Here is a 24,667-nt window from a genome sequence, read left to right as displayed (position 1 = left end):
GGAGTATTCCTTTAAAATACAGTACAATAAAATCAAACAAACAAAACAGAGAAAAATTAAAAATACAAATACAAAACTACAGACATAGTCCTCTATGCCTTTGTCATACTTTACAATACATATGTTGCCAAAGCGTCTCTTAGGATCTCATAAACCATTTATAAGACCTTTGAAAGGCCATTTAAAACAGTAACACACAAAATATACATCTTAACAATGGATGGCACGAGAATTAAACTACATTTGGCAATAACGACTCCACCATTATGAGTGACTCATATAAATTATTATAATGCATCTACGGTATGACGGACTTATAAATGGTTTACGAAGGCTTCACAATGCTGTCATAGTACAGTATTTGTTCCAAGCAGTGCTATGCCAGATTAAAATGGTGATGAATTATATAGTGTTTTATATTTTAATAATCATTATGTCCAGATGGTGATCGAGAAACTGTCCTGCAGATCTATTGTATATATATATATATATATATATATATATATATATATATATATATATATACAGTATATATATACATACATACACTAGGTCAAGGCCTAGTTTAAGGCTGGTCTGTGTGAAACACTGGAGGGCTTTTCGTTTGAAACTGGATACAGGTTGCTGCAGCACTCTGACAGTGTGGCGTCATTAGTCAGTGATCATTAGCTCCTTTCTGAACCTCTCTCTCCGCTATATAGCTCCGAGATGAGGTTACTCGCAGTTACATACCCAAATGAGATTTTTCCGGCGATAGTTCGCCACGGGGAGAGGTTCCAAAAAGAGCTAGTGATGTTCAGGTCTTTCGACTATTCCTGCAGAGGTTTGGTCGTGCCAGTATAATAGATCATCCAGGGCTTGACCTGAACAAAAGGTTGGGGGATGTGTCCGTGGCAACGCAATTAGCACCAGCCCCAAGGTCAAATGATAAGAAAGGGTCGGTTAATAGGATATAGACTATGCCATATAGCCTGGAGGAATGACATCCCATAGCCCGGAGTGATGATTTCTCTGTGATTGGCTCGTTTGTTGTTGGGCCAGCCAGCCAACCAATAGCGTAACTTCTGAATGAAATGAAACAGAGCCCTGTTGGAGTCACCCAGGCAGGGTGGGACTCGTGTTCTCCCCTCTACTATGAAGTCTGATTCCTGCTCTTTGTCAGTGGTTCAAAGAGCCTATATGACACATTGCCCGTGATGCATTCACAAAACTATCACACATCTGGAATTCTCCTTGCTAAACAACATCCTGAAACAATATGATGATCGTCATGTCATTTGAACCCCATCTAAAAAACCAAGCAAATGAAAGTATTAGTTACCAATTTTCAAAGGCCTCTCACGCCCCGTTCAGTGATCACACCTACGATTTGACACAGCTGTAGAATAAATCTATTCTATATAGGTTAATATGCACATAACACAGGCATCAAGATCTCTTGCAGCTGGAACCTTGCAGCTTGGGAACCCAAAGAACACACAACTCTTCAACTTTCTCACACGCGCCTAAGCAAATAAGTCCTTCGACAGCGCTTAAACATGAGATTACACGAGACGGATGATTCATGGTTGAATGCCTCCAAACGTGAGATATTCATAAATACTGCCTGTGTATATGTGTGTATGTGTGCGTATATTTGTGTGTGTGTGTGTGTGTGTGTGTGTGTGTGTGTGTGTGTGTGTATATATCCTCACAGAAATTAATGTATCAATCAATTAGACATTATATAGAGCACATTTCATCCAGCATGTGGACTTCAATATCGTCGCTGTCGGGCAGAAACCTCGTATCTCCAAGTTTCAAATGTGTAAGTTCTTTCGCAAAGTAAAGCCCTGCTTCATCGTACAAGGCCCAACGCACAAAAGTAGTGATCTACAAGCACGATCTACACGCTTGTAGATCGGCTGTTTTCACTAGTTTAAATCATTTTTAAAATGATGAATGCAAAACGAATGTTTTTGGACATACCGTACAAGGTTTTCACCGGACAACGACCTATTACAAGGTGAAGAAATATCATTAACCACAAAAAAAGAAAAACAACAAAAAACAGACAGTCACACGCACACATGCATATATTCACACATGCATGCGTGCGCATGCGTGCACATACAGTACACATCCACAACTTACTCTCCTTTCTCTAGTGCAAGATGTTCTGTACATAGTATTTACATCAAGTGATAGCGAGTGGTGTTTTCCAGCATTTTGGACAGTGACAATGTTTTAAATAATTATTTAAAATCCCCAAAACAAATTATGGATGGAACTGAAAGCGGAACAGTAACGATTATGTGCTGATCTGATCTGTAAATGCATAAGTCTCAACATGTTTGACAGCAAGGGTCTTCAACGTTTTCAGGCCAAGGACCCCTTTATAGCTGAGAGAGAGATGAAGCAGGGACCCCCTCTACATATTGTATAAATGTGTGATTGGAATTCATGGGGATTCATAGACTTGTTTGACAGCACTGTCAGCAGTCTATGTTGGATTCGTGTTTTTAGTTAACTTGACCTTTCACTCTGTACTTGGTCTGCTCTTTTGTTACCTCTACACCAATCCCATTTGCTCAAAATAGCTGATCTACAAGCTCTCAATGCCTTGCAGCCCGAGGCGTTGAGAGCTTGCAGATTTTTGGCGATTTTTGGCTAAAGTTCTCCTTAGAATAGGGATGCGAGGGTTCAAGTTGTTAATTTAAAAGAATGGTCCTATCACAAAGATTTGGTGGCCCCCCTGTAGTAACTCCGAGGACCCCCTAGGGGTCCCGGACCCCCTGTTGAAGACCCATGGTTTACAGTAATTCTAAAACAGCGCAGTGGCGTCTTACAAGACCTCAATCGCCTAGCCTTGAGTGAGTACTGCTGGGCTTTACTTGTGACCATTAATGCCACAAGAATTGGGCAGGATGCTAATGTGATGCATACCTTGACGGTGCGTTTTAACAGCGGGCGGCGGTCGGACGTTTTTTCCAGAAGTGCGTTATTTGTCAATGGGACCCGGCAACTACTGGCGATAGCAGGCGACGAGGCGATAGTGGAAAACGTCGCCCAAAAACATGAAAATTATGTAACTTTTGGAGGACATAGCCCAGAGTAGCCGGCTGTTGCCCGCTGTTAAATGTAAGGTAAGAGAAACCACACATTTTCAGCACAAGCACAGTGTGAGAGCTATGTGTGTTACATTCAGATATACAGTAACAGATATGACATTATATTTCATATTATATCGCTGTTGCCGCGGGGAAACCTCATTACGTCCAAAACCGTTACATTTCAGGATCTAAAATGACTTAAAAAAAATGGAACATAGCGTGATATCAAAGTGATCAGCGATGAGTGAAGCTCTGCCACATCAAAGTAAAAAGTATGAATTGGTAAAGCATGTGCCTTAGAAGTAACAAAGGAGCCAGATGTGGACATTTACTGAAACCCACATGTTCGTGAGTTCACAAGTGCACTGCAACTTTAAATGCAGCAACTTTCGTGGATAACTTTAACTCTTTCCACGACTGCAGTGTTCCAGCAGTCAAGTCAATGGTCATAATTGCTTGTGCACATCGTTAAAAATCACACTTTTCTAAGTGCTTTAGTGGGGTCGCACTCGGATCACTGTGTATAAAAACGAGGTGAGGGTGAGATCCCTTGGTTTGGCAATAAGCAGAGGATGAGTTTTTGTTTTGTTTTTTGGCAAGTCAACTCAAGGCTTTCTGAGGTATCCAGAACTTTCAACCTGGCGTTCCTATTTTGGGCATTGGGTCATTATAGGCAAACATTTTCCATCCAAAATAGCAAAAATCTACTAGCCAATCTACAAGCTAGGGTAACGTTGCAATGCATTGCATCGTGACACTTTTTTTTTTTTTTCAAAAAAAAAAAAGAAAAAAAGAAAAAGTGTAAATAGGCCTTAAGTGGTTACGAATATAATTATATATATTATATATATCGAGCAGTAACAGAGAAGCCATACTCTGATTACCAGAGTATATTATGTACAGTATGACACCATCAGAAGCAGATTACAAACAGTGGACAAAAAGATGGCATGTGTTTGTTTTCGCTTGTTGTCATTAAGCCAGCCAGAGTCACAGTACAGTATGTTTAAGTGCCCATGCCGGATTGACAGAGAAAAGTAGCAAAAAATGCTTCAAGAGGTTGAGTGGCTTGTTCATACAATCCTTTCTCCTCCTCATCCCTTATGCAGCAAAAGAAATGTTTCAGTGGGTGGCTTGCGGGGCTTGTCAGGAGGCCTGGGACATTATGTTTCCTCAAACCCGCTGCAGTCGCCACTGGGTAATAACCGGCCCGTCTTGAAAAGCGCTGCCGCCGTCGAGCTGGCGGGAGGGGGGGCCCTGGGGTGGAGGAGGGACACGGGGCTGGAGACGGCGCCCCCCGGGACGAGGGGTTCCTTCAGGCGAAGGGGTTGTCCGGTTTGAAGAGGGAGGCGTCGTTGTCGTGGCAGCCGCCCTTGCCGTTCATGTGCTCCGGGTGGCCGTCGATGCTGTAGCAGCCCGGGACCTCCGTGATGGACGAGGCGGTGTAGGAGGCCGAGCGCAGCGCGTCCGAGTGGCTCCCCAGGCCGCTGCTGCCCAGCTGGACGCGGTACTGGTTGTAGTGTCTCCTCAGCACGGCCTGCACCTGGAGGGGCGTCACAAGGGGGGGAAAAAGTGGGACTGAGTTACTAGGGCCCGAGGTGGAGGGGCCTTAATTATTTAATACTTTAACTATTGGAAAATAGCAGATCTACAAGCTCACAGCGCGGCACCGAGTGCCGCGCTGCGAACTTGTAGATCTGCTATTTTTGAAAACTTGTGAAAATGTGTGCAAATCTTTGAATATATGTATTTTTTAAGCGAACATTTGCATCTCACATTTTTTTCGTCTGGGGCGGTCCCTGGAACTAAATATTTTGACATGAAAATGTTTGAGCACCATTCAAAAATAGCAGATCTACAAGCTCGCAGCTGTGAGCTTGTAGATTTACTATTTTTCAATAGTTAAAGGGGAAGACCACCCATTTTCAATATTGAACTATATCATTAATATACCTTAGAGGAGTTGTGTTTGATTTTGGGGTTTGTATTGTAAAATACAATGTGTGATGTCATCAAGTTGTACTTTACAATACAAACCCCAAAATCAATCCTCCAGTTCTAGGCAACAGAAGGTTGGGAACAGTTTTTTTCTATTTCCACACAACTCCTCTAAGGCATATTAATGACATAGTTCAATATTGAAAATGGGTGGTCTTCCCCTTTAAAGCAAAAAAATGCATAATATTAGACCGTTCTCGGTCTAAATTGGTTAAACCCCCTCCCCCTTTGTGAAGAACATTCATTGGAGGCCCGCAGTGAATCCTTGTACCCAGGGCACAGAATTTGGTGTGACACCCCTGTGCAGTGTGCACCAGTTCAATCACCCGAGAGAGACTTGGAGTAGAACCGCTGCTCCTTCACTTGGAAAGGAGTCAGCTTAGGTGGTTCGGGCATCTAGTACAGAGGCCCCCCGAGCGCCTTCCTAGGAAGGTCCTCGATGCACGTCCCACTGGGAGGAGACCCCGTGGCAGACCTAAGACCAGATGGAAGGATTATATCTCCAAACTGGCCTGGGAACGCCTCGGTATACTCCCAGAGGGAGTGGAGGAAGTTGCTCAGGATAAGGAAATCTGGAAGTCTCAGTTGGAACTGTTACCCCCGTGACCCGATTCCGGATAAGCGGTTGAAGATGGATGGAAGGATGGATGGATGGATGGATGGACCCCTGTGCACCTGTCCACCACCACGCCCCAGCATCCAAGATAGAAATGCACTCAGTGGTGGGAAGAAACGTACTCACATTTCTTATTTAAGTGAATGTATCAATGGTGCAATGTAGAAATACTCTGGAATTCTAAATTCACCTGCGTAAAAGTACAAAAGTGTTGGTATCAAAATGTACTTAAAAGTAGAAAAAAAAGCAGAAAGTACCCGTTATGCAGAATGTCCCGTTTAACAAGTTTTCAAATGTATAACATGTATAAAACCTTTTGGAAAATAGCAGATCTACAAGCTCACAATGGGATATTTTCAAATGGCCAAAAAATGTATATAACTCGGGCTAGGAGCGACCGGGAGAGCCGGGGCCCGTACCCACACGTCACGTATCGGCGGGCCCTCGCCACTGCAGCCCGCTAAAAAGGCCGTAACTCTGCCCCCCAGTGACCGGGGTGACCTGATGGTCGCTTATCTCCCGATTAGGGGGGTCATACTGGTATAAATGGTAAGACGGAATTAATTTCCCAACGGATTCCTTGCGACTCGCGTCAGTGCATCCACACTTGCAATTTCCCAGCATTGCACCTTTCTAGTTAGATTCTGATATAGTTTAGTTTTGCGAGCAGATTTGACTCACTAACTATCATCGATGTGGTGATAGCATACTTTGACCACAAGAATAACTCAGTAGCACAGGCTGTACTGTACTCAATAGCACAGGCTGCATTATGATATACGATATATCTTAAGACAAGGATAATGATGCATCATAGCAGCTGTATTCCCTGTCGCTAGCTTTGTCCAATTGATACCACTTGCCAAGGACTTCTTGAGCTAAAATATGGCCCATATATACTGTAACAGCCTCACTCCAAACACAGAGGGGATCAATCACCAGTAGCCTGGTCGATAGCTCTCTGTGTCCATGCTGTCTGGCTGCATGCCAGCAGGCTGAATGATCTTTTTGGTGTGAACAGGCTGTGGGGAACCGGGGCTCGCTTGAAAGACACTTCCCTGACCCGCTAAAGATGAATGCCTTATGCCAGTGGTTCTCAACCTTTTCAGGCCGTGACCCCCACAATAATCGTATTTTAACTGGGGACCCCCCACCCTGACGAAACACAGTTGGGAACTTGAGGCATTACATTTTGTATAACACGCTGCGATTGTGAAAATAGCAGATCTACATGCTCTCAACGCCTCGCAACGCGAGGCGTTGTGAGCATGTAGATCGGCTATTTTCACAATTTCTGCTTCTAATACTGGACCAATGGCCAATGTTTATTTAGTAATTTTAGAGGTATTAAAAAGTCCTTAAATTGTCACTTTAGAAATGTGCAGATACTCTCTACTTAAACTTTATGTCGGTTTGTTTACTGTTGATTGAGAAAACACAATGTTTCACAATAAGTTAATCATCTGGGGACCCCTCAAAATAATCCCGACCCACAGGTTGCGAACCACTGCCTTATGCCAGTGCCATACTGGGGAACAGTGGGGAAGTGTGGAATCTACAAACAAATCAATTTTATCAACTGGGAAAAATGAATCGATTAATATCTATATCGATTAATATTATATATTATATAATATATTATATCAATCCATATTTTGGGCGTGTCATCATAGGCAATAAGGCTCAATTCTTTTCAAAAATAGTGAACAACACGTCACAATATTGTAGATTGGCTATTTCTTTAGCGACACTTTGGTGCTACAAATTATAAAATAATGCCTATGTATGGTTAAACAATTCATTGTTCTCAAAATTATATTTAAAAAGAAATGCACTTTATTACAAAAAGTTATGGACACTATAACAGCATTTTGTGTAATCTAAAGTTGCAGCCCTAATGGAATCTATCCCATTCTGTGTATGTGTATGTGTGTGAGAGAACAAACGATTAATGTTGATCTGTTAACTAGTGTGTGAGTTTGTGCACGGGTTGGTTAGGGTAAGGAGATGTGGAATGAATGCGAGTTAATGCAATGTCCTAAAAAGGAAATATGAGAGAGTCAATATGCCTCCATCTTACCTCTCCATTGAAGAAGCAGAAGATGGTGGCCACCAGCAGGCCCTGACAAGAAGAAAAAAAAGAGAGCATGAGAGGAAATTATGATTACTGTTAAACAATGTACAGTCCTTAAGCCTGGACAGCCTAATACGCTTTCAAAGCTGTTAATACAGGAGGTCAACCTCTCCACAATGATTCATTTTGGCATCTGCATATGAGAGAGAGAGAGAGAGAGAGAGAGAGAGAGAGAGAGAGAGAGAGAGAGAGAGACAAACAAAGGGAGATTGTAGACAGTATGATTTGTTAGCCGATTCAGCCTGTATCCTGAGTTATACTTGGTTGTGCGTGGTGGTCACGTTGAGGAGATAGATGCGAGCTCACAACGCGTCAAGCTGCGGCGTGTTATAAGCTTACGGGTCGGCTGTCTCCACTGCGCGCCGCCGCCTAAGTACCGTATGAACCAGGCCTGTAATTATTGTTCAACGACATGAAACCGCCCACGTCTGACCAGAAGCACGGACGCCACACTGAAACCCAGGCAACGCGCATGCAGTTGACATTCTGCAGCCTCCCAGCCCAGATAATAATCATGCCTTCCTTCCTGAAGCTCTTCCCTAGGCTACAACATAAACAAAGGGTTGCCGAAGGGCAAAGGGAAGCCTTGGTTTTGTACACAGAAATCCTCAAAAGCCAGAGGTTTCTGATTCACCAGGCTGCATGTCTAAATCGGAATCGCCAGAAGAACCTGCTTGGGAATTTGAGCTTGGTGGCATTACTGTAGAAGCAGTTGTTCGAAATTGTTTGAGCTCTGTACTGCTAGCATATTTTAAACAATCCTTATGGACCAGGCACGCGCACACATACAGTAGACATCAAAGGGGGCTTGAGCCCCTGCCCTTTTATCCATCTGTAAAAAGTGCCCTCTCCAGACCATGAATACAGCATTTACTATGGTGACAGAAATGCAAATGCTTTCCATGCCAGCCTCGTCCAAACTCTCCTGAACTTGAATGCAGCATCTTATATTGAGAGTTGCCCTCTCTGTGTAGAAATCCATGCCGTTACGCCACATCTGTATTCACTTGATTATGCTTAGTTCAGTGTGGTATCAAGTACCGAAAATAGCCGACCTCCAAGCTCACAACGCGTCGCACTGCGACGCGTGCGACATTTTCACCAAAAGGCCCTTTAAGAGATTGCAGCCCCTGCCTCTTTAACATTAAAGAGGTGGTGCCATAGTTTTGTACTTTTTCTGTTTTTCATGTGTCTAGGAGGTTGAAAGTACTTCATTAGACCCCCTGGTGTGGTTTTTATGAGAAATTATGTATTCTCTTGGTATTTGTTTGTTTTCTCTTGGAGGCTGCCACCTTGTGGTCAAAAGTGTCAGTTAAAAAACACAGATACTAAGTATGTCACAGTATCAACTCCTCCCCTAATTACCATTCACCCAACACTGTGGGGTGTGGCTAACTTCAGCTGGGTCACCACCCACCATGACATCCATGCATACTTAATGAACTGGGGGTGTGGCCACATAAAAACCCAATTTTAACTCTTTCTGAATACTTTTTTGGAAAACAAATCTTCCTCCTAGTATAATCAAAATACCTGATAATCATGTTTTAGAGGGGGGAAAAATCATGGCACCACCTCTTTAAGAAGTGAATGACATAGTTTTACCTGGTAATGCATCAGGATGTGCATGACGTAGTCGTATATCTCAGAGGAGACCCTTCCCTCCGGCTTGTAGGGAAGGAGGACAAACTGGATGCCGAGCAGCGGCACCAGGATGAGCGTGGCCCTCACAGCCTTCATGTAGAGGCTGGACTCTGCCTGGTGGGTCACCTTCAGCTTGGTGATGAGCACACGCACAATGTTCAGCAGGAAGAACAGGTTCACCTGCATGGCGGGAGGGAGAAACAAGCGGGGGATTAACCCATTTGGGCCTAGAATTGTTGAATGCTTTAACTATTGAAAAATAGCAGATATACAAGCTCACAGCGCGGCACCGAGTGCCGCGCTGCGAGCTTGTAGATCTGCTATTTTTGAAAAAAACGTGACATATATAGGCCTATATACTGTATATATATATATATATATATATATATATTTTTTTTTTATATATATAAGTCTTTGAATATATCTTTTTAAAAGCGAACATTTGTAACTCAAATATTTGCTTCCGGAGGGTCCCTGATACAATATTTTGAGAACCTAGAAAAACATATTTTGAGATGGGGGTCCGTGGCCAAATACATGTAGTTTTGGGGGTCCTTGGCATGAAACATTTTGAGAACCACTGACAGAAACATAGTTAAAAAAAAAAAAAAAACCTTAGAAGGATTTAGAAGACACTTATAGAATCGGGTCAAAATATTCAAAGATTTGCACACATTTTCAAGATTTTTCAAAAATAGCAGATCTACAAGCTCACAGCGCGGCACTCGCTGCTATTTTTTTATATTTAATGCATAAAATATTGCGTAATAATGCGTTCAGGCCTAAATTTAACCAACCACTTTTGGGGGAATTAACCAACCACTTTTGCCTAAATCAGTGGTTCTCAACCTGTGGGTCTGGACCCCCAGGGGGGGTCGCCAAATTATTTTGGGAGGGATTGACTTAATGTGCAACATTGTTTTCTCACTCAACAGTAAACAAACCAACATAAAGTTTAAGTGCATAGAGGGTATCTGCACATTTCTAAAGTGACAATTTAAGGACTTTTTAATACATCTAAAATTACAATTTAAACATAGGTCAAATTGTCAAATATTAGAGGCTGACATTGTGACAGTAGCCAATCTAAATGCTCACAACGCCTGTATGTAGATAGCATGTAGATTTCACAATAGAACCGTGTTATACAAAATGTAATGCCTCAGCTCTTAGTGCTCGTCAGGGTGGGGGGGGGGGATCCCCAGTTAAAATATAATTATTTAGGGGGTCGCGGCCTGAAAAGGTTGAGAACCACTGGTCTAAATGTTATGAAATTCTTGGAAAAGGCTGACCTCCAAGCTCACGATGCACCACAATGCAATGCGTTTTGAGCTTGTGGATCTTCTATTTTCCAATAGCCAAAGCATAAAATAGGGCTTAAGTGATTAAATAAGCGTTAATATTCTGTTTATTACAAGCTCATATCTCCTTACAGTATATGAATTTGCATATCCGTTTACAAATATGTTGGTGTGCCTAAATACAGCCAGAATGTTTCAGAATATTACCACGAAAATAACATAAATATTGAACATATTTAAAACAACATAAGTTACTGCATGATAATGTGGCATCACATTTTCAGGGTTATGTGAACAGGCTGTATTTCAGTAGCATTGATTGATTGATTGGTTGACTGCGTGAAATTTTTTGTCAAAATTCCCTCCATCTGGTGAAATAACTGTGTATATCAGGGGTGGGCAACTTTGATGATGGCGATGGCCACTATATTTCCACCTTCACTCCAGAGGGCCACATTGCATATTGCTACGTCCAACTTTGTCATTCTAGTTACAGTATCTCATACAAAAGGAGCAAATAGCAGATCTACGAGCTTGCTATTTCCACTATTTCTGAAAATGTTTGTCAATGTATGAACATTTTTCAACATTCACGATTATGACAAAATATTTGCGATTATGTCAAATAATTACGATTAGACGATTATGTAATAATTGTGACAGCCCTATCAGGGACATCATTTTAGGGCCTACCCAATGAAACCCTATAGTTTGGTTTATTGTTTGAAAAGTTAGTTATATAGTTATATTAGTTATATTTTAGTCCAACTCGCAGCGACTGGGAAGACTACACAGCCCGTTTAAAACGAATACCAGGCTTACCTCCAAGGTGGAAAGACTGGTGATGCGAGGTTAAAGAAGACATAAGCGGGATGGGAGTCAGCTGGCATGGAGAAAGAAGGGGCAAATGGAGGGGACTCGTCGCCCAGTGTTCCAATAGGAACGGGAGGAACTAAGTCTAAGTAATTTTGTTATTTTACATCGGTCTAATCTTATGTCGTATGTTGATTATCTGTTACATTTTAAGTTGTTTTATCATACTGCACTTTGGTCAACTTGGTTGTTTTGAAATTGACTTGAATTGAACCTTAGAAAAATAATTATTGACTAGATATCGGGGTACAACCTTACCATACACATCTTAATAATGTGACATTCTCCTCCACTTTAAAATGAGCAAGAAGTGTTCTGGGATGCTGTTTAGGGATCATCCAAACTCATTTATTTTGCAATACCAAGGACCAATCAAAACCTCCATAACGAGCCACGCTACATTTTGGCCAAAGATTACTTTGAGCCTTTCCTTTCAACACAGCACTGTATATAATACTCCTTGAAACATGCCTTGCCTGTTGATTAGCTGTATTTCCAAACTGCAGCAGGAGTCTAGAGAGACGTGGGTGTTTATCAGCAAAGGAGGTCGACCCATTAATTAAAAAATAAAGCCCTCTCACTGTGCTACGCTTCCCTGCTTGCAAACCGCCGACTCTGTTTCCACACCACAGAGCAGGAATAACGGGCCATTATTCATCGCACGCAAATGACTCCGTTGCCTGGACATGGCTCATGTGAGGTTCTTCACACCATTGTATACATTAATACATATTAATATGAGTTATCTAACTCATCGATTTAATCGATTATATATAATAATATTCTTTTTAATTTTTTGTATTTTTTATAGTAGGAAAAAATAAAAATAAATAGCAGATATACAAGATGCATATTGATATAATTTTCCTCGTTGCAAATGTCAAATTTCAAACCACATAGCAACTAATGACATATTATAGCTTGCATAAAAACGAATGACGTACCCTGCCCACACTGCAAAAAAACAGGGGTGTGAGATAAATGAAACAGGAAATCACATCCAAATGCTAAGCATTAGTGAAAGGAAGCTCTGCACAGAGCCAGCTTACCAAGAGAGCAGCGCAGATCGGCCCATGGATGATGTAAAGTAGAGATGTATTAGAGCTGATCCAACAGCTGAAACAGAAAGGCATGGTGATGCAACATGCTCCACTTGAACCCAAAATGTGTCACTTGTTTTAGGGAGACTGTACTTGATTTATTGACACAATTATATATTTGTTTATTAGTGTAATTTACTCTTACAAGTATGATATAAATCATTGTGGATCATGCCTTTGAGTGCTTACTTGTCATTGTAGTAGTAGCTTCGTGCAATGGCGTGTATGGTGGCTGGAATAAGAGGGAATCCTGTAAAAAAAAAAACATGTAACAAAATATTTGTTATATGGCAAATAGTAGGCTATATTACTAAACCATTTAATCTTTTACTTTTTCATAAAGTTTCCACAATCTGCATGCTCAGACAACGCGTTGCATCCGTGACAAGTTGTGAGCACACAGTAAGTGGTTAGACAGGAGAAAATCTGTGATAATGAGGTTAAATTAAACCAGGGCTTCAACAGGGGGTCCGGGACCCCTAGGGGGTCCTCAGAGTTACTACAGGGGTCCTCCAAAATCTTTGTGGGATAAGAACTTTATTTTTTCTACACTAACCACTTGAACCCTAGTATCCCTATTCTGTGTGGAACATTAGCCAAGAATAGGCGATCTACAAGCTCACAATGCCTCGGAGTTGTGAGCTTGTAGATCGGCTATTCTTGGCAAAGTGGTTTGGTGTGGAGGGAAAAGAAGAGCAGACGGTATTGACCGTTCAAGTGGTTCAATGTACACATTAAACCAACAACCTACACTCATTGATGATAGTGCTGTCAAACAAGTCTGTCTAAGAAATCTATGAACATTTTTAATCTGCAACACAATTTTATACAATACGTAGTGGGGGTCCCTGCTTCATCTCTCTCTCTCGGCTAAGGGGTCCTTGGCCTGAAAACGTTGAAGACCCCTGAATAACCAATTTAGAACGGGTACACATTATTGTGTATCATTATTTTATGCTTTAACTATTGAAAAATAGCAGATATACAAGTCCGCAATCTGGCCAGCCATCGTCAAAGAAAAGTTCCTTTTCACTTAACTGGAGCTCAGTTAGTCTGTTCTTGAGAGACTACTATGTCAGTGGTTCTCAAACCTTTTCATGTGAAGGACCCCCAAAATGATATGCATTTGGCCACGGACCCCCATCTCAAAATATTTAGTTCCAGGGACCACCCAGAAGCAAAATTTGAGTGTTCGCTTTGAAAATACATATATTCAAAGATTTGCACACATTTTCACAACTTTTTCAAAAAATAGCAGATCTACAAGCTCGCAGCGCGGCACTCGGTGCCGCGCTGTGAGCTTGTATATCTGCTATTTTTCACTGGTTAAAGCATTCAATAATTCTAGGCCTAACATTTCCATGATAGTAAACCTTATGACTCACCCCATCCCAGAAGATAGTACCACATCAAGTGCTGCTTCTCTGCAAACACGGCCACCACTATGAGGGTGTGCAGGTAGATCCCCTCACACAGCATCCAGAAGTAGTTGCAGCCAAACAGGTACAGGTGGATAAACTGAGAAACCTTGCAGCTTGTCTGTGTAAAATGAAACAAACAGGAGCTAAATGAAGATGCGCAGCATTTTAAATCGCAATCTTCCACAACTGTGGTTTCATCATGTGCTGGTGTTCTGCACTATTTGCCACACATACTATAGGACTTTTAGACTAATATTATCTGGCTTGATAGAGCGTGAAATATTTCATTAAATTAAACAGTCCCCATGTCATTTTCTGAACTGGGATGACAATGACGGTCCTCCCACAGGTTCTGCGTAATCTCTTTGCCATTGTGTCTCTCACCCTGAATTGTCCTACTAAAAACAGCAGAACACTGCCTTTTAGAACTTGTCACTCATGTCACATTTGAAGACCAATTTGAGACCAATGTAGAATTTAGGCATTTAACAGATGCTCATTGTCGACTTAATGTACAAGTGAGAAATCATAGTAAATGGTAATATATATATATATATATATATATATATATATATATATATATATATTGCAGCTAGTTGGATTGGTGAAGCGTTATCCGTTAAACCACTCACAGGATTACTCTGCACCAGTTCCTGGTTGTTAGCCACTTCCATATATGGTATGTGCTATGACTGCATATCTTCATTGTCGGGCAGAAACCTTGTAACTCCAAGTCTCAAACTTGTACGTTTTTTCGTAACGCAAAGCCCTGCTTCATCAAACAAGACTGTCGTGCAAAACTAGTGAAAATAGCCGATCTACAAGCACACTCTATTTTTAAATCAAGGAACATTTTTGGACATTCGGGTACATTTATTATAATCAAATTATTGTCTTGGGAATGCAACAAAAAATAAAAAAATAAATCAAACTCACTCCATAGGTTGAGTAATTGATAGAAAAAAAGTCATTTTGGGGGTGAACTACTCCTTTAAGTCAGAGGACAAAACAGAGGGCCTTTTCCACCGGCAAAAGAACCGGTTCTGGTTCTTTCTCCCGGCTATGGGATGAACCAGAGTTGAACTTTTCCACCGCGAGTTGGTTCCGTACGGGAACCACAAAATCCTTCTTGGTTCCAAGAAATTGAACCGGCACTGGTTCTGGAACCGTTTCTTTGCCGGTGGAAAAGGCCCTACAGTGTTGCATTGGTCCGGTCTTTTCTGACCAGTGTCATTCCTCTCACGCGCACGGACATACATCGATTCAAAATAACCCCCAAATTCACACCTCGACAACGTTTAGTGTCACAGCAGGGTGATTTAACAAAGAGATGAGCCTGTATGCATATATCAATACACCATTGTCTGAACCTGTTAATTCCTGTAATGTACAGTAGGTGAAAGCCATGTGCGCGTGACGTCATTAAACATTGAATCACCAACGCAACAGTGGTTTCAGAGATATTACAGTTAGTTTGGATTTGTGAAAGGTTATCCATTAAACCACTCACAGGATTCCTCTGCACCAGTTCCTGGTTGTTCGCCACTGCCGTCAACCAGATAATCGTGATCACAGAGTTTAGCACAAAGGAGAAGAAGAGGTTCTTGTGAAGGGTGATTCTTTGGCAGCTTAAACTCCTGCAGTGGAGGGAAACATGAGTCATTGTACTGTAGTGCAGTGGTTCTCAAACATTTCAAGGACTCCCAGTCCCAGTTTGGTGTGCATGATTAGGCCACAGAGACCCCCATAACTGAGCGTGTAAAAACGCAACCAAACCCATGAGGGTCCATTTGGTTCCATTGGTTCCATTTGTACACTCTGAGGGCCCTATTTTCTTCTTTGCCCTTTCTTACTATTTTGAAAAACAATTTAAAATACTTCAAACAGCAGCTCTACATCAGCCGATCTACAAGCTCACAACGTGTCGGTGTAGATCGACAAGTTAAACTATTTTAAAATGTTTTTCAAAATAGTAAAAATAAAGACAAAGAAGTTTAGGTATAAGGGGTAAAGCATGGGCGAAAATATAGCTGTATAACTCTAACTATCAACAATTTAGCTGCATGGGGACCCATGGGAAACTTGGCCGGCTGACTAATGAAGTGTTACTTCATTAGTCAGTGACTTGTTTGTATTATTGCTGGCCCCGGTGGTTGTGGTCCGGAAACAGAGAAAGTGCATCCCAGAAAATAATTAAATAAAAATAAAAAACATACTGGGGCCTTTTCTACCGGCAAAGAACCGGTTCGGGTTCTTTCTCCCGCCTATGGGATGAACCAGAGGTGAGCTTTTCCACCGAGAACCGGAGTTGGTTCTGAACCGTAAAAGTTGGTTTGGAACGGGAACCTTAAAATACTTGTTTTTTTCCCCCCCAGTGAACCACCATCTGAACTGGGGGACAATGGCTCTGGTTCAATCTGGTGGAAACACAAGCCAGTTCGCGCCTGGCTCGCAAGAACGAACCAAGCTTCCAAGAAAGTTGCCACATAGGTGGGATGAAAGAACCCGAAGCGGTTCTTTGCCGGTGGAAAAGGCCCCACTGTGTATCTGTGCAGATCCAATAGCAGCAGTAACACAAACACAGCATGTTTGTTGGAGGTAGAATGGATGGGTCAGCAGGACAATACCCAATATGCACTGTGTAACGAGTGGAGCCAAAGAAAGCCTAAGTCTCAGTTACTATACCCCTCCCGGAGCCTCACAAGCCTCATGTTGACCATTATCTAAACCAGTGGTTCTCAAACTTGTGGGGTCCCCAAATTATTTTGTGGGGTCCCCAGATGATTAAATTAATGTAATTTTATTTTTCTCACTCAACGGTAAACAAACCAACACACAGTATAAGCGTATACAGGGGTATCTGCACATTTGTAAAGTCACAATTTAAGGACTTTCAAGATGTAATAGTTTAATACCAAACTGGCCAAACGGTCAAATATTAAGTAAGCAAGAGTCGAACATTGTGAAAATAGCAGATCTACAATTTCACAATATTTATCTGTGGAACCGAGTCACATTGAATGTAATACAATTCCAAGTGCTTGTCAGGGTGGGGGGTGGGGGTCCCTAGTTCAAATATGTTTATTTTGGGGGTCACGGCCTGAAAAGGTTTGAGAACCCCTGATCTAAACTAAGCACAATGCATCAAAGGTATTGCTCTGCAATTAAAGCGATCCATTCCATAAGACATTAGCTCTATTGTGTGCAGGGGCGTCACACCAAATTCTGGGCCCTGGGTACAAGGATTCACTGCGGGCCCCCCATGAATGTTAACTATTGAAAAATAGCAGATATACAAGCTCACAGCGCGGCACCGAGTGCCGCACTGCGAGCTTGTAGATCTGCTATTTTTGAAAAATCGTGAAAATGTGTGCCAAGAAACCTATGTTTCCATGTCAGTGATGCTCAAACTTTTTCATGTGAAGGACCCCCCATCTCAAAATATTTAGTTCCAGGGACCCCCCAGAAGCAAAGTTAGTGAGTTACAAATGTTCACTTAAAAAATACATATATTCAAGATTTGCGCACATTTTCACGACTTTTCAAACATAGCAGATCTACAAGCTCGCAGCGCGGCACTCGGTGCCGCGCTGTGAGCTTGTATATCTGCTATTTTTCAATAGCTAAAGTTACTAGGGCCCCTCCACCTTGGGCCCTGGTAACTCAGTCCCACTTTCCTACCCCTTGTGACGCCCCTGATTGTGTGGTTGGTCACATGACATTAGCTCTATTGTTTTGGTCCACGTACTTGAAATGAAAGAATATTCCCAGCGAGACAAACAGCGAGGTCAGCGACAGCCCATGACCAATGAGGGTCAAGTAGAAAAGATTCATTGCGGTCTGGAAGGAAACAAAAGGAAATATAATTTGACTTGACATTTTATTGACCTGGTGATGTTTGTTTTAAACTTTAGTGTGCGAATAATAACCCATAAAAGCAGATGACCGACTAACCATGCCGTAGGCTACAAATATGCTTTACTAGACTATATACTGTGTTTCTATGAAAATCTTTTGTGGATGTTTAATGGTGAGATGACTTTTATGGATGTTGTAGCAATGTTGAACCTATATACTTCGACCCCCGGAGTCCCACAGGAGTCCATACTAGACCCCCTTCATTTTTCCTTCAACACCAAATCGCTTCGCTCAAGCGCCGCAATGCCACATGTTGTGAGCTTGTAGATTGGCTATTTTCTTAAAACATTCACCCAAAATGGGGACACTGGGGTTTGTGTTGTGGTTAACGTGAAAAGACATGTGAACACGATCAAAGGGAATAGAGATGATATCCCTACACCAGGGGTCTTCAACAGGGGGTCCGGGACCCATAGGGGGTCCCCAGAGTTACTACAGGGGGGCTGCCAAATCTTTGTGTGATAGGATCATGTTTTTTACATTACCTGTAATCACTTGAACCCTATAGCATACCCATTCTTAGTGGAACATTAGCCAAAACATAGCAGATCTACAAGCTCACAACACCTTGGGTTGCGAGGCGTTGTGAGCTTGTGGATTTTTTGGCACAGCGGTTTGGCGTAGAGGGAAAAGAAGAGCAGACTAGTACTGTACACTAAGTATTGACAGTTCAAGTGGTTAAATGTATGAACATACACATTAATCCAACATACAAAGATGATAGTGCTGTCAAACAATTCTAAGCTGTATAAGAAATCCATGAGCATTTTTAATCTGCAACACAATTGTATACGACTAGAAGTTTGCGGCCCTTCGGGCCGCAAAAGTCTAGAGTTCAGGACGCTGCGCGGCCTTCACCGCCATGTTGCGGCAGTGTGGTGTGTGTAATGGCCAAATATGGGTAATTCTTTTTTTGAGAATTTTTTTTTTTTTTTTTTTTAATAAAAACATTTTTTTGGAAAAAAAAAAACGTTTTTTGGAAAAAAAACAAAAATTGCAAAAAAATATTTTTGAAAAAAAATGTTTTTGAAAAAAAATGTTTTTGAAAAAAAAGATTTTTGAAAAAAAAAAATTGAAAAAAAAATTTTTTTTGGGGAAAAAAAAAGCTTGCGCACACACACGCGCACGCACGCACGCACACACACACACACACACACACACCCCCCTCTGTTGTAATTCGATACTCTACTCTGCTCAGCTCCTCTCCCCCCTCCCTCCCCCTCCCTCCCTCTGTAACTTGATACCCTGATGATCATTTTGACGTTTCAGCACTGGCCAGAATGTTCAGAATACTATGTCAGGACTGGCTGCTCTGCGTGAGGCGAGATGTTGTTAAATTGAAATAAATGCGGTTCAAAGAGTGGCATGTTTAAAATGTGGACAGTTGTAAATTTTCACGTTTGTTCGACGTGGTGGCTATGTTTGTGAGAGGTGTTTGTGAGAATATGTAGCTAAACATTCTGGTTTAGGTTTGCCACCAATTGCTCCAGTATAGATGCTTGATATGTAGTGGGGGTCCCTGCTTTATCTCTCTCTCAGCTAAGGGGTCCTTGGGCCTGAAAACGTAGAAGACCCCTGCTTTATACAGTGAGGAGGTAGAGCGACCTGGAAGCCAAGGTTCCTGATTGTCGCGTTAGCATAACGCTGCAGTGTCTGTGCTGTTGTGGGGTGAATGAGTGAGTGTGATTACATTGACTAATTTCATTATCAAAGTGCTGTGAATGGTTCAGGAAGAGCGGAAATGTGCCATATAAATGCAGACCATGTATTATTTACTTGCTGCAGCAGACGCGCACGCACGCACACACACACACACACACACACACACACACACACACACACACACACACACACACACACACACACACACACACACACACACACACACACACACACACACACACACACACACACACACACACACACACACACACACACACACACACACACACACACACACTTCTTGGAGTGATGAATTATTGTCATTGTGCCAGGTCACTCGTGAGGGGAATTCTTATGTTCCTGTTTATTGTGACATCTGACGTCAGGCGCATGAGATTTGTCCTTTGTGGTAAACCGCCTGCCATGTCTAATGCAGTATTATATTGTGTGTTCCAGGGGTCTTCAACGTTTTCAGGCCAAGGACCCCTTAGTTGAGTGAGAGATTGAAGCAGGGACCCCCCACAACCTTTTCATAGATTCCATATAGTTTCATTGTTTGACAGAACAATCATCAGTGTATTTTGGATTCATGTCAATTTGTGTTTTCAGATATTTAACCACTTGAGCCGTCAATACATAATAAACTTGACCTTTCACAATGTACTTAGTGTGCCCTTTTTTCCCCTCTACACCAAACCTCTTTGCCGAAAATAGCTGATGTACAAGCTCACATCGCCTGGCATTGTGAGCTTGTAGATCGGCTATTTTTGGCTAAAGTTCTCAGAATATGGACGCTAGGGTTCAAGTGGTTGATATAAAAAAAGTTTGTAACACAAAGATTTGGCGGCCCCCCTGTAGTAACTCTGAGGACCCAATAGGGGTCCCGGACCCCATGTTGAAGACCCCTGGTGTATTCTGTAGTACGAGTTGTTGAACAGAGGCAGTTATCAAGCAACATGGAAGGCTTCTATGATCACCTACTACTATGTATTTCGCTTTGTGACCAAATGATAATCAGGAACTCTCAAATACTGTTATACAGTTTGACGTGGTTTCTGTTGTGTCTGACATCCGTGCATGTTGGAAATTAAATTCTCCATAGGTGTGCATTTGGTCTGACATCAGTGAATCTCCATAATAATTATGTGCATTTGACTCCATATGAGTATGTGCATTCGACTGCATCATGCATATGACAGGGGTGGGGGGCGGTGGTCCACAACCCGACCGACTGACACCATTAGGCAATTTTAATATAGGATTGGATACCAATCCTATATTAAAATATATAGGATTGGTGTGTGTGTGTGTGTGTGTGTGTGTGTGTGTGTGTGTGTGTGTGTGTGTGTGTGTGTGTGTGTGTGTGTGTGTGTGTGTGCGCGCGCTCACAGTGACCTACCACTCTGCCTTGGTGTGTGTGTTCGTTGCAGCGAGTGTAGTTGGTCCATGTGCGATTACTCTCAGGATGCAGGAACCAGTGTCCGCTGTCCGTGCAGATCTTGCTCACCATTTCTGCCGGCCAAAACGACACAGTTTGAAAGTCTGGAAACCTCAAACACATCCTATACACACGGTGTATAGGATGAGTACGTTCTGTTCGTGTTGTTTTGTGCAAAACAAATGCTTGCGTTTTTTTTTTTTTTTCCAAAATAACAACAATAAAAGGTAAGAAAGTGATTTAGCATGGAATTCTCCTTTAAATCACTTTTTTTTTAGAGGATCTCATTAGTCATCAGTATCATGTACTGTATCATTATCATGTCACTGTGTCATGTATGGGTGTTTGGAGATTTTGGACATTGTAAATGAATTCTCTGAGAAGCACAACGAAACCTGCAAGATAAATACTACTTCTGAAACTACAATATCTACTTTTGTACTTTTACTCAAGTACATTTTGAATTCTGGTCTTTTACTTGTAACAGAGTATTTCTATATTGCAGTATTGATACTTTTACTTAAGTAAAACATTTGAGTTCTTTTCCCCACCACTGCTAGGTTTAATGGGACTTATTACAACTGTATGGCGGGGCTTCACCTGAAGGATCAAAGTCCTGGAAGTAGTCTGGACAGTGCTGCTCGGTGGTGTAGCCTGCCTTGGTGTCGTCCCAACACAGCCACCCGTCCCAGGTGCGATTACACATGGACTCTGAACCACGGGAAATACCAGAGAAGAAATCAGTGATAGAATACTGGAACAGTTCTTTGACACTAAATTCAAACAGTGCAGCCTGAGTGCAGCAGGTGCTCTGAGCCGTTGATTAGGCATCGGTCTGTTATAGAGCGGAGCGGTCTGTTATCCAAAAATATCAGACCGCTGATTTCAGCGATTGACCGATCGGAATCAAGCATTCAACCAAGCCGTGTAATTAAAAACAACTATTGGCTAATATATTGGTGAATGGACCTTGTCTGTTGTGAGCGTCGTCCTTCATTATCTTCTGGTAGCACTCAAACTGTGCCGTTACGATCTTGTTCCTGGTGACGCCGATGTCGTTGTAGACGTTGGTTGGATGCTGCTGGGTCTCGTTGACGTCTGGGCTTGCCTTCACATAGATCTGCAAGAATATGTTTCATTTGTTAAACGCTATTTTTAATCTAACGAAATGAATCATAGATATGAAGATCTGTTTCCATACTGTGCATTAAGTCAACAAAAGGGTTTCTACTTTTTTTTTCTTGTTAAATGTGAAGGTTCCGTTTTATGTCATTGTTAACTTTCAATTATCTTCTAATAACTATTAATTTATGGAATGTCTGTTTGTCCGCTGTCTGTCTACAGTACTTTGATGTCATACGTCACATACTGGCCTGGAAAACGGAACACCATATATGGGCATAGGACACGGAACACCATATAATATATTATGGGCATAAACGGGTGAAACAGTGCCCAAATCACTGATACCGTCGCCTGTACGCCTGTGCGCATGTTTCTCCGCTGTGGTAACTGCTAAAACAATGCCCAAATTTGGAGATGACTGACATCTATGTCTATGGGGAAAATGTATGGCTGTTTGTTTGTTTTTTGTGGCACCAGTAAACCAAGCCCACTGCTATTTCCCTATATGGCTTAAGTGAATGAAACAAAATGGCTATCTGGACCAAACCTCTACTATAAGCTATATTTGCGTACAATACTCACAGGGAAACTTGTGCCTGCACCCCGTTTTGACCCTGTGTTCTTACTGTAAGCCCCCCAGGGGGCTATTAAAACAGGAAGGACCCCATGTCCTTATTTAGACCACAGGAAGGGGAGTTGAAGCTACACAGACATCCATTAAATCCATTTGAGCTTCATGGTAAATGTGACCTCTGTACAGAGAAAAGGCCAACCAGATGTGTCCAGTTCTCTGTTACATAACTCTTCCCTCCCGAACCCAGTGGTTTTCAACCCTTTGAATGTCAAGGTCCATTATTTATTCGGCATTTGAGCCACGGACCACCATTTGATGACATTTAGCCGCTGAGACCCAGAACTTAGAAAATGTTGTTGTCGTTGGATACGATTTTTTTTTTCTTTTCTTTTTTTACCATAGGAGAGATAACAGGCAAACGTTGATCAAAAAAGCAATTATACTACATTGTCTAATTGTGTTGAATTTTGGAAAATTAAGTAATGCAGGTGTTAACAATAATGTAACTCTTGAGAGTGTAAAATGAAACCAATTGGACTCGTACAGGTCCATTTGGTTTCATGTTACGCTCTCAAGAGTTAAAGATCTATAAGGGTCCATTTGGTTACCAACTCTCCATCATTTAGCTGGGGACCACCTGGAACCCCCCCACTGATGGTCTCCGGACCACTGATTGAGAACCACTGCTCTAACGATTAAGCAACCAGGTAAATGTATTGCATTTTGTTTTTTATCGTTTCTATGTTTTTATTGTTATGCCTACTGTGCAGCACGAACTGGGAACCTTCCGGTTCTCCTAGCCTGGAATGGCCAGACTAATATCATTGTGTAGATATTAGTCTGGAATCTCTGTATGGAACCTGCATTTCCAAGGGGCGGATTAAAATAGAACGCCTCTGATGATAAGAGTCATATGACCCCATATTTGCATGTTGGTCCCTGATTGGTCCTTCACTACTTCGGAGGGAGTGAAATCCAATCACAACTGAGCGGTGACGGACCAAATCTGCCCGACGGTAATTTGTTTTTGCAATGGCAGATTCATCTGGTTTGCAGGCTACGGTTCTCCATCTCCATCTTGATACTTTAACTATTAAAATGCAATGTAGAAATATTCTGCAACAAGCAGAAGTTTAGAATTAGAATTGAGTAAAAGTACAAGTGTATTGGTATCAAAATGTACCAAAAGTACCAATTGTAGAAAGTACTCATGCAGAATGTCCCATTTCACAGGTTTTCCAATGAATAAAATTTAGAAATAATCTTTTGAAAATAGCAGATCAAGCTCTTAGCTTGTAGATCCGTTTGTAGAATGGATCGCAGAGATCCAGCTCACTTCAAAGAGCCATAAATCCCATCTCTATCTGGTTGCTCTACTGGCCACTGCCGTCCCATAGATAGAAAGATATGATAATAAACATGATTCCAACGACACATGCACCACTGTCCACCTCTGGCCCCTACCTCTGCTGGAGTGCACAGCAGTATGAGGGCCGCCATCCACCTCCACCCAGGAGCATCCATCTTCCTCTGGGGCAAAGGCTGTTCAGTGATTGGCCCGGAGATGGATCTGGAAAGGAGAGAGCACAGCAAATGATGCACATGGAATATATCACCTATGGTCACCTATGGTCATGAAGTGATGGGTTTCTTCAGACGGGTGGCTGGTATCTCCCTTAAAAATACGGTGAGAAGTTCAGTCACCCGAGAGAGAATTGGAGTAGAACCGCTGCTCCTACACTTGGAAAGGAGTCAGCTTAGGTGGTTCGGG

The 24,667-nt window shown here is 42.0% G+C and overlaps 1 protein-coding gene across 1 annotated transcript in view; it reads right to left on the bottom strand.

Annotated features, from left to right (window-relative positions):
• Window positions 1–544: 544 nt before the first annotated feature.
• LOC308307811 (calcitonin gene-related peptide type 1 receptor) overlaps window positions 545–24,667 on the bottom strand; it is a 59,781-nt gene continuing 35,658 nt past the window's right edge. The window contains exons 2-13 of the mRNA XM_080753108.1: window positions 24,361–24,466; window positions 22,167–22,317; window positions 21,798–21,908; window positions 21,159–21,271; window positions 17,928–18,019; window positions 15,690–15,816; window positions 14,144–14,297; window positions 12,948–13,008; window positions 12,708–12,774; window positions 9,446–9,664; window positions 7,787–7,828; window positions 545–4,635 (exon numbers count right to left, since the gene is read on the bottom strand). Coding sequence (XP_080609234.1) covers window positions 4,408–4,635; window positions 7,787–7,828; window positions 9,446–9,664; window positions 12,708–12,774; window positions 12,948–13,008; window positions 14,144–14,297; window positions 15,690–15,816; window positions 17,928–18,019; window positions 21,159–21,271; window positions 21,798–21,908; window positions 22,167–22,317; window positions 24,361–24,420 — 1,425 coding nt within the window. The 5' untranslated portion in view covers window positions 24,421–24,466 and the 3' untranslated portion in view covers window positions 545–4,407. The remainder of the gene's footprint in view (window positions 4,636–7,786; window positions 7,829–9,445; window positions 9,665–12,707; window positions 12,775–12,947; window positions 13,009–14,143; window positions 14,298–15,689; window positions 15,817–17,927; window positions 18,020–21,158; window positions 21,272–21,797; window positions 21,909–22,166; window positions 22,318–24,360; window positions 24,467–24,667) is intronic.

Source organism: Nannobrachium achirus (genome assembly GCF_963921795.1).
Source record: "Nannobrachium achirus genome assembly, chromosome: 22".
In the NCBI taxonomy this organism is placed as follows: domain Eukaryota; kingdom Metazoa; phylum Chordata; class Actinopteri; order Myctophiformes; family Myctophidae; genus Nannobrachium; species Nannobrachium achirus.
The sequence above is the reverse complement of the archived record's forward strand: the minus strand, read 5'-3'. Positions and strand labels throughout refer to the sequence as shown.